We start from the raw sequence: 15698 nt of genomic DNA on the forward strand, positions 1-15698 counted from the left end.
TGCCAACTGGTTCCCTGCTGAGTCCTGTTAATTGGGGGATGTTACAAAACTGGAAACTGCCAGAGAAACAAGTAATTCTACCATGTTTGATGGCTCTTACAATGCCATCACAGCAATAGTTCTTTGCCCAGCTTCATTGGTGCTATTTCCAAGTTTTATGCTCTATCCTCTTCCAGAACAACTTTTGTCATCCTCTACCCTGCCCCTGAAGAAACAGAACCAACCACTGGAGTGCCCTTTTAAGAAATCTGAGTCTCAACTCCAAAAGAGGTCCTGTGCTTTGGAGGCCTGAGCTCCTGTGAGGAAATGGCCCTCCCACTGAGATTGAGTCATAGCTCCACGTGGTCCGACCTCTGAGCTTCCGAAGTACCAGAACCATCAGAGAACACCTTCTCATTATAGTTCTGGGTGTCACCTCTGGGGACTCAGGGGTCACCAAGATTCTTTGCTTTAACAATCCCAAATTCTCTGTTTTCAAAGTATACTGATGGTAGTATACTTCTGGATCCTAACCCCAAAATACTCACTTCAACTGCTGGTTATTTTCTGTCAATCAGAATCAGATCTTGTATCTTGAATCTTAAAAATTAGCTAATATTTATTGATCCCATATTTCCTATTAGCAGTTATGGATAAATATTTAGTCTGGATAAGCATATAGTCTATTTGCATTGTCAAAATTTGAACCGTATCTAATCTTCAGACCCCATAACAAGGAAGTGCAACTGCGACAACTATAAACAGACCCATCTGAGTATAGAAGGTATCCAAAGCAAGTGTTATGGACTTCTCAATGTTATGAATTTCTGTTTGTCACCTTCAAAAGAGTAGAGAATTTGCACATTACCAAAATCTATGTAAACATACTGCTTTCTTCCCCAACTTAAACATAATTTTTACAAAATAAGGACCAGCATTTTGGCATAGAATCTTTAGTCACCTCCGGCAACACCAGCATCCCATATGGGTCCAGGTTCTTGTCCTGGCTTCTCCACTTCCGAACCAGTTCCCTGCAAACCTTGGAAAACAGTGGCAGATGACCCTGTAGCCAGTGGGAGACCCAAGAGAAGCTCCTGGCTACTGACTTTATCCTGGCCCAGCTTTGCCTGTTGCAGTCAGGGAGAAAACCAGAATATGGAAGATCTCTGTGTGTGTGTCCCTCTCTCTGTAACTCTACTTTGTAAAGAAATACATAAATTTATAAAATAATTAAAAATAAAGAGTACATGGTTCCTAAACTTACCTCCCTGATACAGGTGTCTCCATTCTTTCACCTGCAACTTATAAAATACAGTGTCTATCCTAAGTTACTTCTCCAATAGTTGATAACTATAGTTTAAACCTGGCTTGCTTTTGACTGAAAAATACTATGCTGCATTTGTTGTCTATGTATTAAAAATTACCATTACACATTCTTTAAGTCAAATCAAAATAAAATACTTCTGAAATTATATCCTTTAATTTTTATACATCTAGAATTATGGTTATCCCATGTGTGATAATGAGTTATTTGAAAATATTATGATATAACTAAATTAAGCTACTAAGAGGTACGTTCTTGTTTATTCATCATTATATGATCAATATTTGCATAACAAGCATGAGCAAGAGAGACAACTATAAACAGAATCATTTGAATATAGAGGTTCTATAATATAAAATTTATGGCTATTTTTTCGGTGCCAAAAATCTTTATCATAAGACATGGAAAATGTGTAAAATATACAGACATTGTGTTACACTGGGTTAAGCTGTCACCTGGGATACCCACATCTTGTATCAGAGTACTTAGTTCAATTCCTAGCTATTCCATTTCCAATCCAGCTTTCTTAAAATGGGTTTGGGGGCAACAGTTGTTGGCTCAATTACTTGGGCCTCTGCCATCCATGTGGGAGACCCAGATGGAGTTCCAGGTTCCTGGCTTTGGTCTGTCCCAAATCTGGCTGTTGTGGCCATTTGGGGAGTGAATTAGCAGATAGATGGTATCTCTATCTCCCTGTCCCTCTCCCTCTCCTCCTCCCTCTCCTTCTCTCCCTCTCCTCTCTCTTTCTCCCTTACTCTTTCAAATAAATAAGTAAGCAATAAAAAAGCTATGCAGGGATATCAGAAATGCATTTGTACCAAAATAAACTCTCTTTTCCTTCCATTTTCCTATTAACCTTTTAAAGGACACTTATACTGGTTTTTATAAATTCAGTCCAAGAGTTTTTCATTTTTATTCTTTTTAATTTTAATTCATTTTTAACAGATTCAATGTGCTTTGTAGATACAATTCCAATAACATAACGATATTCCCTTTCTCCGTCCCTTCCTCCAACTGACCAAGGATATAAGACCTCACACATTCCAGTTTCGTGTGTTTAAATCTCTGTTGCCTGAAATTATACATCTGATTATTGGAAGAGTCTCATTGAGCTCTCCTTCATTCACACAAATTGAAGGAAGTGTGTGTTTGAGATATTTGTCTTTTTCTTATAAAAATTTCTGTTCTAGTACAGGAGGGTAAATTTTAGGTGTCTTTCTGTTGATTGACAGAGGCTCTCTCCTTATATAAGGTAATTCTTGGCTTCCCTTATAAAAGCATGCTACAAGTGCTATGCTGCACTACCATGAGTTGTCTCTTTTCTCTGATTACAGAGTGAGCACCATGATTATAGGCTCAGGTTCAGATGCTGTCTCTCTTACCAACTAGCTGGAGTTTTAAAAAACAAACACTTTACATCAGATTATACTTCTGTGAAATCAGTAGCACACCAGTGTCATTAATTTCTTACGATGGAATGAGAGAGCATTGGCAAAGCACCTAATATGTCAATTATTATATGGGACACAGGAGTGTGTGATCATGATAAATGAGGATGAGCATTATGGTAGCACTGGTTAGTGGTGGTAGCAACTGATGACCTTAGGGGTTCATTTTGGAATGAGGCACAGCTAACCAGAAAACTCAAAATTGTATCTCTTCCTCTAAGCAGCAAGAAAATATGGCCCATAGACCAGCTGAATGCCCTAAGGTAGAATAAAATGTCCTAGAAAATACAGATTTCGGAAAAGAACATCCCACAAGTTTCCCTAAGTATCCGTGAGTTGCTTTAGAGTTGATGAAAAAAAAAAAATGTTCCTCTTCCTCAGACTTAAAGGAAACCAGTGTGTATAGAGCCTATTTCCCCTAAATGCAAAAGTTTTACTCACAAAACATTTAAAGGATGTTCTTTCCTGCACTGTTTTCCAAAAACAGGACTGAGGAGCTGACGATATGTTCTGCTCAAGGATAAGGAGAATTTATAAGGAGCCATTTGTCAGGCTGCTTGAAATCTCAAATCAGAAAACCCCTAGTGGAGACTTTTGTGGCCCTAGGGTATGGCCACAGAGTTTGTTCTTTTTGGCTACCTCCCCTTCTACTTCATTACACTTCTCTGATAGCTTCCATGAAGGGACTTGTCATAATTCTGCGATCTCAAATCCTGATAAAATTTTGTGAACTGTAAATGAATAAATAAAACCACCTGCTATAGCCATGAATGCACCTCCCAACTCCACAATACCCCACATCCAGCTGATCTTCTACCAGCATCATTTTATACATTCTATACATTTCTAAGAAATCATTTTGCTTCTGGTCTCCTATCCAACATCAACAAAAAGCTTTATTTATTCTTTCATAAAACTTTAAGCATCTATCAATCACATTGCAGGTTTCTGCCCTCTTACAGAAAATAGGACAGAATCTCTTCCCTCCAGGGATTAGAGGTCAGCAAGGAAACAGATATACAGCAGTAATTACAACAGGGCATATTTATGATGAAAGTATAGCAGAGATGTGTTCATCCTGCAAGAGTGTCAATGCCAAGTCTGCCAGGAGACAAGGGAACCCATGGCACAGAAAGAGCAGGAGGATGACTAATAACATATTGAACTCACCTGGCACCCTGAGTGCTTGCTGGGGAGTGACAGGGATAAAGCTGAATAGGGAGGGAGGCAGAATGTTGTGGGAGATATTTTAGGAATTTGAAGACATTTGAGTCCAATAATAGAAATTTATCAACATGAAATGTAAACCTTTTTTCCTAGAAAAACACATTTGTACAGCTCCATATGAAGCAAATGAGAAGTCAGGCAGTTTATTTGAGGATCCCTAATATACTGCAGTTCACTGTTTGATATCAATGTCAACCTGAGTGCTACAAATACAACATTTCCTTCTAAGTCACTGTATATTAGTTATGCAGAAATACCAAGACAGAAAAGGCTTCTAAACATAGTGAGCTCATACAGCCTTGCAGAACACCACATCATTTATTTTTCCAAATGCTGCTTCAGATTAGTCAGAGTATGATTTTAAGTATTGGTTCAGACCATCTTGAACATGCATTGTTTCAGAAGGCCTCTAAATAAAAACAAAATATATAAACCTCTGCATTGGATGATGCTTAACTCACATTTTAACAAAGCTGGTAGAGAAAGTAAAAAGTAGAGGGGCCGGCGCTGTGGCACAGTGGGTTAACGCCCTGGCCTGAAGCGCCAGGATACCATATGCGCCCCAGTTCAAGACCCGGCTGATCCACTTCCCATCCAGCTCTCTGCTATGGCCTGGGAAAGCAGTAGTTGCACCCATGTGGAAGACCCGGAAGAGGCTCCTGGTTCCTGGCTTTGGATCGGCACAGCTCCAGCCGTTGCAACCAATTGAGTAGTGAACCATCAGATGAAAGACCTCTCTCTCTCTCTCTCTCTCTCTACCTCTCCTCTCTGTGCAACTCTGTCTTTCAAATAAATAAATAAATATTTTAAAAAAGGTAAAAAGTAGAGCGTGTAAGAGTACAAGAAAGTAGTTTACTTAAGTAATGTTATGTAAAGAGTAACATTTTATAAAGATTGAAAAGACATAATTTAAAATGAATTTTATTAATGTCCAGATAACTATCCTATGCAAAATTATCTATAATTGGGGCGGAGCCAAGATGGCGGAATAGTAAGGGCGCGCACTGATAGTCCGGGAAAATTTAGTTTAATAAAAGGGGAGTTACGGTAGCCTCAGAAAAAAGAACCAGGAAAATATTGCAGAGGAAACTCTTCTGGATTGAGTAGCCGTGAATCGGAGGACCTACTGGGAGAACAAGGTCGCCCACCGCGCGGAAGCCGAGCCGCGGGACCGAGCTGCCCAAGCCGCAGGGTCTGCGCGCCAGTGCTCGAAGGGGAGTGCGTGCCACACAGACAACAGCGGGGAGACTTGGGACGTCCAGGGCTCCGAGTCCACACATCGGCGCTGGAAGGGGAGCGGACCTGCGTGGAGAGCATGGGAGCCCACAGTTCGGGACACCAGCGGCAGACTCAACACACCAGCGCTGGAACGCAAGGGCGAGCAAGACAAAGAGCAGGCGCCATCTTGGACATCTGCAAGAAGCAGATCTCAAAAAATTGATAAGAACATTAAGAAGTTCTCAAAAACAAATTCTTGAACTACAGAAATCCTTAATGGACAAGATAGAAAATCTCTCTCGTGAAAATGAAATATTAAGGAGGAATCAAAATGAAACGAAACAACTAGTACAACAGGAAACTGGGACAGTGACTGAAGTGAAGAATTCAATAGATCAAATGAAAAACACAATAGAGAGCCTTACAAACAGAATGGGTGAAGCAGAATAGAGAATATCGGACTTAGAAGACAGAGAACAGGAAAGGATACAATCAGACCAAAGAAAAGAAGAGGAAATTAGGAATCTAAAACATATTGTCAGGAATCTTCAGGATACTATTAAAAAACCCAACATTCGGGTTCTAGGAGTTCCTGAAGGCATGGAGAGGGAGAAAGGATTAGAAGGCCTTTTTAGTGAGATATTAGCAGAAAATTTCCCAGGTTTGGAGAAGGACAGAGAAATCCTAGTACAGGAAGCCCACAGAAACCCTAATAAACACGACCAAAAGAGATCCTCACCACGACACGTTGTAATTAAACTCTCCACAGTGAAACATAAAGAAAAGATCCTAAAATGTGCAAGAGAGAAACATCAGATTACTCTCAGAGGATCTCCAATCAGACTCACAGCTGACTTCTCATCAGAAACTCTACAAGCTAGGAGGGAATGGCGAGATATAGCCCAGGTAATAAGAGAGAAAAACTGCCAGCCCAGAATATTATATCCTGCAAAGCTATCATTTGTGAATGAAGGTGAAATAAAGACTTTTCATAGCAAACAGAAATTGAAAGAATTTGTCGCCACTCGTCCAGCCCTGCAACAGATGCTTAAAGATGTATTACACACAGAAACACAGAAACATGGTCATCAATATGAAAGAAGATAAAGGAAGGAAACCTCACAGCAAAAGATCACAGGGAATTCAAAGCACATATTAGAACTTATCTTTGGCAAATGGCAGGGCAAAGTTACCACTTATCATTAGTCACATTGAACGTGAATGGCCTGAACTGTCCAGTTAAGACACCGATTGGCTGATTGGGTTAAGGAACAAAACCCATCTATTTGCTGCTTACAAGAAACACATCTTCCAACAAAGATCCATACAGACTGAAAGTGAAAGGCTGGAAAAAGATATACTATGCCAACAGAAATGAAAAAGAGCGGGCGTAGCCATCTTAATATCGGACAACATAAACTTTACCACAAAAACCGTTAAGAGAGACAAAGAGGGACACTACATAATGATTAAGGGATCAATTCAACAGGAAGATATAACAATTATCAATGTATATGCACCTAACTACAGGGCACCGGTCTATCTAAAAGATTTGTTAACGGACTTAAAGGGAGACTTAGACCCCAATACAATAGTACTGGGGGACTTCAATACTCCACTCTCAGAAATAGACAGATCAATAGGACAGAAGATCAACAAGGAGACAGTAGATTTAAACGACACTATAGCGCAAATGGATCTAACAGATATATACAGAACTTTCAATCCTACAGCTAAAGATTTTACATTCTTCTCAGCAGTACATGGAACCTTCTCTAGGATTGACCACATACTAGGCCATAAAGCAAGCCTCAGCAAATTCAAAAGAATTAGAATCATACCATGCAGCTTCTCAGACCATAAAGGAATGAAGTTGGAAATTAGCAACTCAGGAATCCCTAGAGCATACGCAAACACATGGAGATTGAACAACATGCTCCTGAATGAACAATGGGTCATAGAAGAAATCAAAAGAGAAATCAAAAACTTTCTGGAAGTAAATGAGGATAACAGCACAACATACCAAAACTTATGGGACGCAGCAAAAGCAGTGTTAAGAGGAAAGTTTATATCAATAGGTGCCTACATCAAGAAATTGGAAAGGCACCAAATAGATGAGCTTTCAATTCACCTCAAGGATCTAGAAAACCTACAGCAAACCAGACCCAAATCTAGTAGGAGAAGAGAAATAATTAAAATCAGAGAAGAAATCAACAGGATTGAATCAAGAAAAACATTACAAAAAATCAGCCAAACGAGGAGCTGGTTTTTTGAAAAAATAAACAAAATTGACACCCCATTGGCCCAACTAACTAAAAAAAGAAGAGAAAAGACCCAAATCAATAAAATCAGAGATGAAAAAGGAAACGTAACAACAGACACCACAGAAATAAGAAGAATCATCAGAAATTACTACAAGGACTTGTATGCCAGCAAACAGGGAAACCTATCAGAAATGGATAGATTCCTGGACACATGCAACCTACCTAAATTGAACCAGGAAGACATAGAAAACCTAAACAGACCCATAACTGAGACAGAAATTGAAACAGTAATAAAGGCCCTCCCAACAAAGAAAAGCCCAGGACCAGATGGATTCACTGCTGAATTCTACCAGACATTTAAAGAAGAACTAACTCCAATTCATCTCAAACTATTCAGAACAATCGAAGAAGAGGGAATCCTCCCAAATTCTTTCTATGAAGCCAGCATCACCTTAATCCCTAAGCCGGAAAAAGATGCAGCACTGAAAGAGAATTACAGACCAATATCCCTGATGAACATAGATGCAAAAATCCTCAATAAAATTCTCGCCAATAGAATGCAACAACACATCTGTCGCTCCCCCTCTTCGTGGAGGAACGACACAGAGTCCTGCCTAGGCTTCATATCCGAGTCACGGCACCATTATGTCGCTCCCCCTCTTCGTGGAGGAACGACACAGGACCCTGCGCTGTTCTTCTGTCTGCTCGGCCCTCCCCGGGTTTGCTGCTGGTTCTTCCCGGGTTGGCTACTATCCCTTCCACCTCCGTGGAAGGGCAGTTCCCCCTGGCCACATTCCCCACTTCCGCAGGGGAGCGGCACACCGCCGGCCGGCTCTCTTCGGGGGCTGCACAGGTGTTCCTTCAGCTAGATGTTCCCCTTAGATGTTCCTGGTGCATGCCGTCTCTCTCCTCCTTTATAGTCCTCCTCCGCCAATCCTAACTCGGCTGCCCACACGCCGAGTACGCTGCTCTCCTATCAGGAGCAAGTCCTACAGTTTATTGGTTGAACTGGAGGCAGCTGTGCGGAAGCTGTTTTCTTCTCTCCCAGCGCCATATTGTGGGAGAGCAGATGCATAGAATAAGTCTTAATTCCAGTAACTCAGTCTAGTCCGGTTTGCTCCCCACAACATCAGAAAGATCATCCACCCAGACCAAGTGGGATTTATCCCTGGTATGCAGGGATGGTTTAATGTGTGCAAGACAATCAATGTGATACACCACATTAACAGACTGCAGAAGAAAAACCATATGATTATCTCAGTAGATGCTGAGAAAGCATTTGATAAAATACAACACCCGTTCATGATGAAAACTCTAAGCAAACTGGGTTTGGAAGGAACATTCCTCAATACAATCAAAGCAATCTATGAAAAACCCACAGCCAACATCCTATTGAATGGGGAAAAGTTGGAAGCATTTCCACCGAGATCTGGTACCAGACAGGGATGTCCACTCTCACCACTGCTATTCAATATAGCTCTGGAGGTTCCAGCCAGAGCTATTAGGCAAGAAAAAGAAATTAAAGGGATACAAAATGGGAAGGAAGAAGTCAAACTATCCCTCTTTGCAGATGACATGATTCTTTATTTAGGGGACCCAAAGAACTCTACTAAGAGACTATTGGAACTCATAGAAGATTTTGGCAGAAATCAACCCAAACATCTACAGCCAACTTATATTTGATCAAGGATCTAAAACCAATTCCTGGAGCAAGGACAGTCTATTCAATAAATGGTGCTGGGAAAACTGGATTTCCACGTGCAGAAGCATGAAGCAAGACCCCTACCTTACACCTTACACAAAAATCCACTCAACATGGATTAAAGACCTAAATCTACGACCTGACACCATCAAGTTACTAGAGAACATTGGAGAAACCCTTCAAGATATTGGCACAGGCAAAGAGTTTCTGGAAAAGACCCGGGAGGCACAGGCAGTCAAAGCCAAAATTAACTATTGGGATTGCATCAAATTGAGAAGTTTCTGTACTGCCAAAGAAACAGTCAGGAGAGTGAAGAGACAACCGACAGAATGGGAAAAAATATTTGCAAACTATGCAACAGATAAAGGGTTAAAAACCAGAATCTACAAAGAGATCAAGAAACTCCACAAAAACAAAACGAACAACCCACTTAAGAGATGGGCCAAGGACCTCAATGGACATTTTTCAAAAGAGGAAATCCAAATGGCCAACAGGCACATGAAAAAATGTTCAAGGTCATTAGCAATCAGGGAAATGCAAATCAAAACCACAATGAGGTTTCACCTCACCCCGGTTAGAATGGCTCACATTCAGAAATCTACCAACAACAGATGCTGGCGAGGATGTGGGGAAAAAGGGACACTAACCCACTGTTGGTGGGAATGCAAACTGGTCAAGCCACTATGGAAGTCAGTCTGGAGATTCCTCAGAAACCTGAAGATAACCCTACCGTTCGACCCAGCCATCCCACTCCTTGGAATTTACCCAAAGGAATTTAAATTGGCAAACAAAAAAGCGGTCTGCAGCCTAATGTTTATTGCAGCTCAATTCACAATAGCTAAGACCTGGAACCAACCTAAATGCCCATCAATGGTAGACTGGATAAAGAAATTATGGGACATGTACTCTTTAGAATACTATACCGCAGTAAGAAACAACGAAATCCAGTCATTTGCAACAAAATGGAGGAATCTGGAACACATCATGCTGAGTGAAATAAGCCAATCCCAAAGGGACAATTACCATATGTTCTCCCTGATCGGTGACAACTGACTGAACACCAAAAAGGAAACCTGTTGAAGTGAAATGGACACTATGGGAAATGGTGACTTGATCAGCATAGCCCTGACTGTTAATGAACAACTTAATACATTATCCCTCTTAGTAGTTTTTTTGTCTGTTCTAATTAATATGACTGGTTTAATTCTGTAATTAATACACAGTTATTCTTAAGTGTTGAAATTTAACTGAAATGTGATCCCTGTTAAACATAAGAGTAGGAATAAGAGAGGGAAGAGATGTACAATTTGGGACATGCTCAAGCTGACTTGCCCCAAATGGTAGAGTTAGAAACATATCAGGGGACTCCAATTTAATCCCATCAAGGTGGCATGTACCAATGCCATCTCACTAGTCCCAGTGATCAATTTCAGTTCACAATTGATCATAATGAAAGGACTAAGAGTCAAAGGGAGCACATAAACAAGTCTAGTACCTGCTAACACTAACCGATGGAATAAATAAAGGGGAGAGTGATCCAACATGGGAAGTGAGATACTCAGCAGACTCATAGAATGGCAGATGTCCTAAATAGCACTCTGGCCTCAGAATCAGCCCTAAAGGCATTCCGATCTGGCTGAAAAGCCCATGAGAGTATTTCAGGCATGGAAAGCCAAGACACTCTGGCAAAAGATCTCTGTGAGTGAGATCCCAGTGGAAAGAACAGGTCTTCAAAGAAGGAGGTACCTTTCTCTGAAGGGAGGAGAGAACCTCCACTTTGACTATGACCTTGTCTAAACAAGATAAGAGTCGGAGAACTCAAGGGGCTTCCATAGCCTTGGAAACTCATGACTGGAGCATAGGGAGATTGCTGATGCCATAGACAGGAGTGTCAATTGGTAAAGTCAACAACAGGAGTCACTGTGCACTTACTCCTCATGTAGGATCTCTGTCCTTAATGTGCTGTGTATTGAGATTTAATGCTATAATGAGTACCCAAACAATATATTTCACTTTGTGTTTCTATGGGGGTGCAAACTGTTGAAATCCTTACTTAATGTATACTAAACTGATCCTCTGTAAAAAAAAAAAAAAAAAGAAAAGAAAAGAAATTATCAACTCCCAACTTGACTCTCACTGGGATTAAACATGACAATAGGTCTGATTTGATTACATCATCATTTAAAAAAAATCATCTATTATTTTTCACTTTATGTTTCTGTGTGGGAGCAAACTGTTGCAATCTTTACTTAATGTATACTAAGCTGATCTTCTGTATATTAAGATAATCGAAAATGAATCTTGATGTGAATGGAAGGGGAGAGGGAGTGGGAAAGGGGAGGGTAGTGGGTGGGAGGGACAGTATGTGGGGGAAGCCATTGTAATCCATAAGCTGTACTTTGGAAATTTATATTCATTAAATAAAAGTTAAAGAAAAAAGAAAGTTAAAAAAATAACATCTGACAACATGCTTTAAAATGGAAAATATGTCCTTCTTGTCATTTGAAAGAAGAATAATGGGCATGCATGCCCTTCACAGCAGCACTCTCACTTTTAAAAATATTGTACCAAAAACCAGAATAAGTGCTATAGCATGATCATAACTGCCTTCTGTTTTTCAGGATATGGTAGCAACTTGAATAAAAAAAATTATCTATAATTGATACTTCATGAATTACCTTTCTTATTGCACCATAAGCCAAAATTATTGCTTTCAAAAGGACATTCTTTAGTATATTTATTTTTTAAAAAATTAAATATATGATTGCCCTATTTCCAAAACTCTTTTTTTTCAAAACTTTTCTTGACCATCCATGAAGTTCAAGTCACTTACCTTTATGCTTTATTGTGAAGTGAGGGCATTCTGTACCTGCTTTATTAAACAGTGAATTCCCGGGAGCTGTATTTTGTTCATTAGACTTCCTGTGTTCATCAGACTTCCTGTGTTGGTTATTTTCCATTCAGTCTCTTCCTGGTGAAGTGAGAGTTCAGCACCATGATCTTCAGTGTCTGGTACACAGCAGATAATTCTTAAGAAACAACTGGTTAAAAAGTTGTTTGACTTTAGACATGTTTAGTGGGGTTGTATACATCTTAAGAATGGAGATCCTTTTCATTGTTCATAGTTTTATCCATAGTTCCAAAAGTTTTTTCCAGAATAAAAATGCTTAAAATATATAATATATATGTTATTATGAAAAAATACGTTTAAATTAATATGTATATATTTGTTTTTTAACTTTTATTTAATAAATATAAATTTCCAAAGTACAGCTAATATGTATATATTTGTAACTATTATTAACAAAGCATTGTATTTGGTTCTGTGCAAATCATCCCAGCTTCCAAAGTACAATGCCTGATTTCAAAGAAAATCTCAAGTTAGCAGAGGAAAAGATACTTGACTACCTGCAATACAAAGATTTATTAATGGCACCTGGAAGAATAAAAGACGAACAAGCTGAAGAACAAGGGGAGTGGAGATTTTACTTAAAGAGAGAAAAATGATCAAAACCTAGAAGCAAGATGTTCATGGTGTTTTTCAGAAGTCGATGTTACCCCAAACCCCAGAAAAGGATCACTCTAACATGCGTGATAGTCTGTACATGGTTTATTAAACTGTAAATTCATAAACCTCATCTCAAGAGTTTCTTAATAAGTAGTTCTGGGGTAGAATTAAGAAAACCTCCCTTTAACCAAGAATATCAGGTGGATCTGGTATTCTGGTGATGGATCACACTGAGAACAGTAATGAGTACAAATGGAAAGTGGATGCCATGTTATAAAGAAGTCCAGGGGCTATGTGAAGTAAGAGGGTGAGGATTCCTAGAATGAGAATCCCATGAAGGGTGAAGAACAAAAACATTGTTGTATTCTTTAGAAGGCTTTAAATTGAAATTTATTAATTCATTATCTAAAAAGTAAAAAGAAAAGAAAACCTCATTATTACTTATAAATCGCAGGAAATTTTACAGAAAATGTAAACAAAACAATATCCACCCATCAAATGAGAAGCACTTTTAAAAACTTGGGATGTGCCTATCCATACCTTTTAAATATATGTATGTGTGTGTATGTGTTATGTGTATGTATATCCACATGAAAAATATACATGATAAGTACTCTGTACTAATGTAACTTTTCTGATAAAATACACAATATATATTTATGCCAATTTAGCTTTTTACACTGTACTTCATACTTTATTTAATCAATACCATAATGTAAGTGTATAAGCAGTTTCCAAGTTGTACAAAGATTGAAATGTATAGTGATGTGTTAAATATCAAACTACAGCTTTCCATTCTTTCTCATTTTCTCTTCATATACATATTTAGAAGATGAATCATTAGGTCTGCTATAATTAAAATATTAATACAGAGACCACAGTGACTTCTAGGTAGCTTTTTTTATTTTTTATTTTTTTGACAAGCAGAGTGGACAGTGAGAGAGAGAGACAAAGAGAAAGGTCTTCCTTTGCCGTTGGTTCACCCTCCAATGGCCACTGCGGCCGGCACGCTGCGGCCGGCACACCACACTGATCCGAAGGCAGGAGCCAGGTACTTATCCTGGTCTCCCATGGGATGCAGGGCCCAAGCACTTGGGCCATCCTCCACTGCACTTCCTGGCCACAGCAGAGAGCTGGCCTGGAAGAGGGGCAACCGGGACAGAATCCAAAGCCCCAACTGGGACTAGAACCCGGTGTGCCGGCGCCACAAGGCAGAGGATTAGCCTAGTGAGCTGCGGCGCCGGCCTCTAGGTAGCTTTTAAGAATTAGGAAATTACTTTCATCCATATTTCTTCTTCATTGTGCCTATTTGAATTCCTCAATCACAAATAATCTGTTTTGGGAAATAATAATAATTATCAACAAACTTTAAGGATTACTGAAACCTTAACCTTTCCTAATGATCTATATAATATATGAGACACACCTTGTATAGTTATACACTCTAGAAATGGTGAAACTGGCCCCCAAAGTATGACATAATTTATACAAGATTACAGATATAATTTAGCCATGACCCTACAGTGTGCCATGTGTAGCATTTATGATAGGTCAGAAATACACAAGGTATAGTCCTTACCCTCAAAGAATCCACAATCTGGATCAGTATAAATAATAATTAGTGGGTCATTAGAACAAAGAGAAAGCATGCAGAATCGGCTTTTTCAAAGTACAGTGTCAACTCACACTACTGAATGATCAAACATCGGTCAGAGAAGACTTTGAAAAAAAAGTTTACTCTAAAAATTTCCCAATTTAGTTTAAGAAGAATACTTTGAGCACAGCCTTGCGAATTTGCTTGGTCTTTACACTGTAGATGATGGGATTCATTACAGGAGGGATGAGCAGATAAACATTGGCAATAAGAGTGTGTACAAGGGGAGGGGCATGCTTCCCAAACCTATGTACCAGTGACAAACTGATCATGGGGATGTAGAAGATGGCAACAGCACTTATGTGTGAGACACAAGTACCGAACGCCTTTTTCCGTTCCTCAGGGGAGGCAATGCTGAGCACAGAGTGGATGATCAGAACATAGGAGAGGAGGATCAAAACAGAGTCCAAGCCAGCCGTAGAGATGACAATGGTGAGGCCAAATGCGCTGTTGATCCTGGTGTCTGAACATGAGAGCTTCATCACATCAGGATGGAAGCAATAGGAATGATGGAGCACATGACTTTGGCAGAAAGACAGTTGCTTAAGGAGCAGGAGTAAAGGCACTAGAGCTGTTGTCCCCCTAATAATGATTGCAAAGCCCACTTTGATGATCCGTGAGTTGGTTAAGATTGTGGCGTATCTCAGTGGGTTACAGATGGCAATGAAGCGGTCAAAGGCCATTGCCAGGAGTACAGAGGATTCCATGAATGTAAAGCCATGGATGAAGAACATTTGGCCAATGCAGGCATCAAAGCTGATTTCTCGAGCATTAAACCAGAAAACACCTAGCATGGTAACCAATGTAGAAAGACACAGACCCAGGTCAGTGAAGGACAACATGGAGAGGAAGTAATACATAGGCTCATGGAGGCTTGAGTCAGTGATGATGACAAAAAGGATCATGCTGTTCCCAGAGATGGCCATGGCATAGAGACAACAGAATGGGATGGAGATCCAGACGTGAGAGTTTTCAAGGCCAGGGATGCCAGTAAGGAAGAAGGCAGTAGGGTGGAAAATGCTCTGGTTAAAAGATGGCATGACGTGTGAAGGAGGCAGATTTCCTTGGGGGAAAGGACCATATCCTGTATTAATAAGGAAGAAAAATGTTTTTTATCTCTTCTACATAACAATTTATGATAATCAATGAGCCTTGTCCTATTCTTCAATGGAAATGCATCAGCATTACTATTAGCTTAGATGTGGAATTGATTTTTGAGAGGAAGATAGAGTGCTAAACTGTGAAGAAAATGGCTTCAGCAAGAGTCACATATGTGATAACAAGGTGTTAGTATATTTACATCACACATAAAAAATATTACATAATGGAAATATTGTCCAATTCTATGAATATGGGCAGACAGGACATTTCTGG

The 15698-nt window shown here is 39.7% G+C and overlaps 1 protein-coding gene across 1 annotated transcript; it reads right to left on the reverse strand.

Moving 5' to 3' along the window:
• Window positions 1-14425: 14425 nt before the first annotated feature.
• OLFR561 (olfactory receptor 561) lies at window positions 14426-15364 on the reverse strand. Its single transcript, NM_001171426.1, has one exon. The coding sequence runs from the start codon at window positions 15362-15364 to the stop codon at window positions 14426-14428; it is 939 nt and encodes a 312-aa protein (NP_001164897.1).
• Window positions 15365-15698: the final 334 nt, after the last annotated feature.

This window comes from Oryctolagus cuniculus, chromosome 1 (genome assembly GCF_051225735.1).
Source record: "Oryctolagus cuniculus isolate XC-2025 breed Fujian yellow rabbit chromosome 1, ASM5122573v1, whole genome shotgun sequence".
NCBI classification, from domain to species: domain Eukaryota; kingdom Metazoa; phylum Chordata; class Mammalia; order Lagomorpha; family Leporidae; genus Oryctolagus; species Oryctolagus cuniculus.

Coding starts and splice junctions, on each gene's coding strand:
- OLFR561 (NM_001171426.1), bottom strand. CDS start 15,364: ATGCCATCTTTTAACCAGAGCATTTTCCACCCTACTGCCTTCTTCCTT.